The sequence below is a fragment of the Myotis davidii genome, unplaced genomic scaffold (assembly GCF_000327345.1).
Source record: "Myotis davidii unplaced genomic scaffold, ASM32734v1 scaffold6, whole genome shotgun sequence".
Lineage (NCBI taxonomy): Eukaryota > Metazoa > Chordata > Mammalia > Chiroptera > Vespertilionidae > Myotis > Myotis davidii.
In genome coordinates, this window is record NW_006383011.1 from 14,818,417 (window position 1) to 14,820,143 (window position 1,727).

General features: G+C 46.6%; 1 protein-coding gene across 1 annotated transcript in view; it reads left to right on the forward strand.

Annotated features, from left to right (window-relative positions):
- Window positions 1-155: 155 nt before the first annotated feature.
- FBXO11 (F-box protein 11) overlaps window positions 156-1,727 on the forward strand; it is a 34,534-nt gene continuing 32,962 nt past the window's right edge. Inside the window, exons 1-3 of the mRNA XM_015557860.1 lie at window positions 156-283; window positions 417-498; window positions 981-1,018. Coding sequence (XP_015413346.1) covers window positions 176-283; window positions 417-498; window positions 981-1,018 — 228 coding nt within the window. The 5' untranslated portion in view covers window positions 156-175. The remainder of the gene's footprint in view (window positions 284-416; window positions 499-980; window positions 1,019-1,727) is intronic.

The following is a 1,727-nucleotide window of genomic DNA, read 5'->3' on the forward strand; positions in this document are numbered from 1 at the left end:
CAGGGCTGGCCAGGGGAGGGTCCACGGGTGGTTGGCCAGCTGGCCCAGCCCACTGGTCAAACTTCCGGTCAAACTCCTGGTCAAGGGGACAATTTGCATATTAGCCTTTTATTATATAGAATGTCATTTTTCATAATTGCTTTTGTTTATAACAGATGATGATGTACCTGCAGATATGGTTGCAGAAGAATCAGGTCCTGGTGCACAAAACAGTCCTTACCAGCTTCGTAGAAAAACTCTTTTGCCGAAAAGAACAGCGTGTCCTACAAAGAGCAGTATGGAGGTAAATTAAGTGTCACTGCTTTTCTTTTTGTAATGAAAAAATTGTTAGGAAACAAACAAAAAAGGAAAGGGAATGTCATTTTTTAGAAGTAATAAAAATATTTGCTTAATTAGTTTTCATTTTGTTTTTGAAGGGTGCCTCAACTTCAACGACAGAAAACTTTGGTCATCGTGCAAAACGTGCAAGGGTATCTGGAAAAACACAAGATCTTGCAGGTATTTCCTATGGGAAAACTAAGGGACATGGTCAGGTAACTTTTTTTATTTTGTTTGATACCAAAATATTAAAATTAAATGTACTTTAATATTACTTTTGGGATTGAGAAAATTATTATTATAGAACTAGAGGCCCAATGCACAGATTCATACATCGGTGGGGTCCCTTGGCGTGGTCTGCAGGGATTGGGACAAAACCTGCAGTCCAACGCCACCTGCCACTCCTGCCTGCTGCTCCCGCTTATCCTAGCCCCACTGCACCTGCCGCCACAGGCTTGTGCCCAGTCAGCCCCGATTGGGAGAGGCTCATGCTGCCACAGCAGCTTTTGCCAGCCATGAACCCTGCTTCTGGCACCCGTCAGTCACCCGGGGGCAGCTCCAGTCGTTTGGTCACTTAGGCTTTTATATCTATAGATAAACATGACAACTCTGACTTCTCCCTCTTTGTCTTTGTTATATAAAAATACCTTGTGTTGCCCTAGCTGATTTGGCTCAGTGGACAGAGCGTCAGCCTGCAGACTGAAGGGTCCCAGGTTCGATTCCAGTCAAGGGCCCATGCTTGGGTTGCAGGGCGTGCAGAAGGCAGCTGATCAGTGGTTCCCTCTCATATGTTTCTAGCTCTTTCTCCCTCTCCCTTCCTATCTGAAATCAATAAAAATATATTTAAAAAATAAAAACGCCTGTGGCCCAGACGGTTTGGCTCAGTGGATAGAGCGTCTGCCTATGGACTACAGGGTCCCAGGTTCGATTTTGTCCAAGGGACTTTTCCCCAGGTTGCAGGCTTGATCCCCAGTAGGAGGTATCCTAGCCCCACTGCACCTGCCGCCACAGGCTTGTGCCCAGTCAGCCCCGATTGGGAGAGGCTCATGCTGCCACAGCAGCTTTTGCCAGCCATGAACCCTGCTTCTGGCACCCGTCAGTCACCCGGGGGCAGCTCCAGTCGTTTGGTCACTTAGGCTTTTATATCTATAGATAAACATGACAACTCTGACTTCTCCCTCTTTGTCTTTGTTATATAAAAATACCTTGTGTTGCCCTAGCTGATTTGGCTCAGTGGACAGAGCGTCAGCCTGCAGACTGAAGGGTCCCAGGTTCGATTCCAGTCAAGGGCCCATGCTTGGGTTGCAGGGCGTGCAGAAGGCAGCTGATCAGTGGTTCCCTCTCATCATTGATGTTTCTGTCTCTCTCTCCCTCTCCCTTCCTATCTGAAATCAATAAAAATATATTTA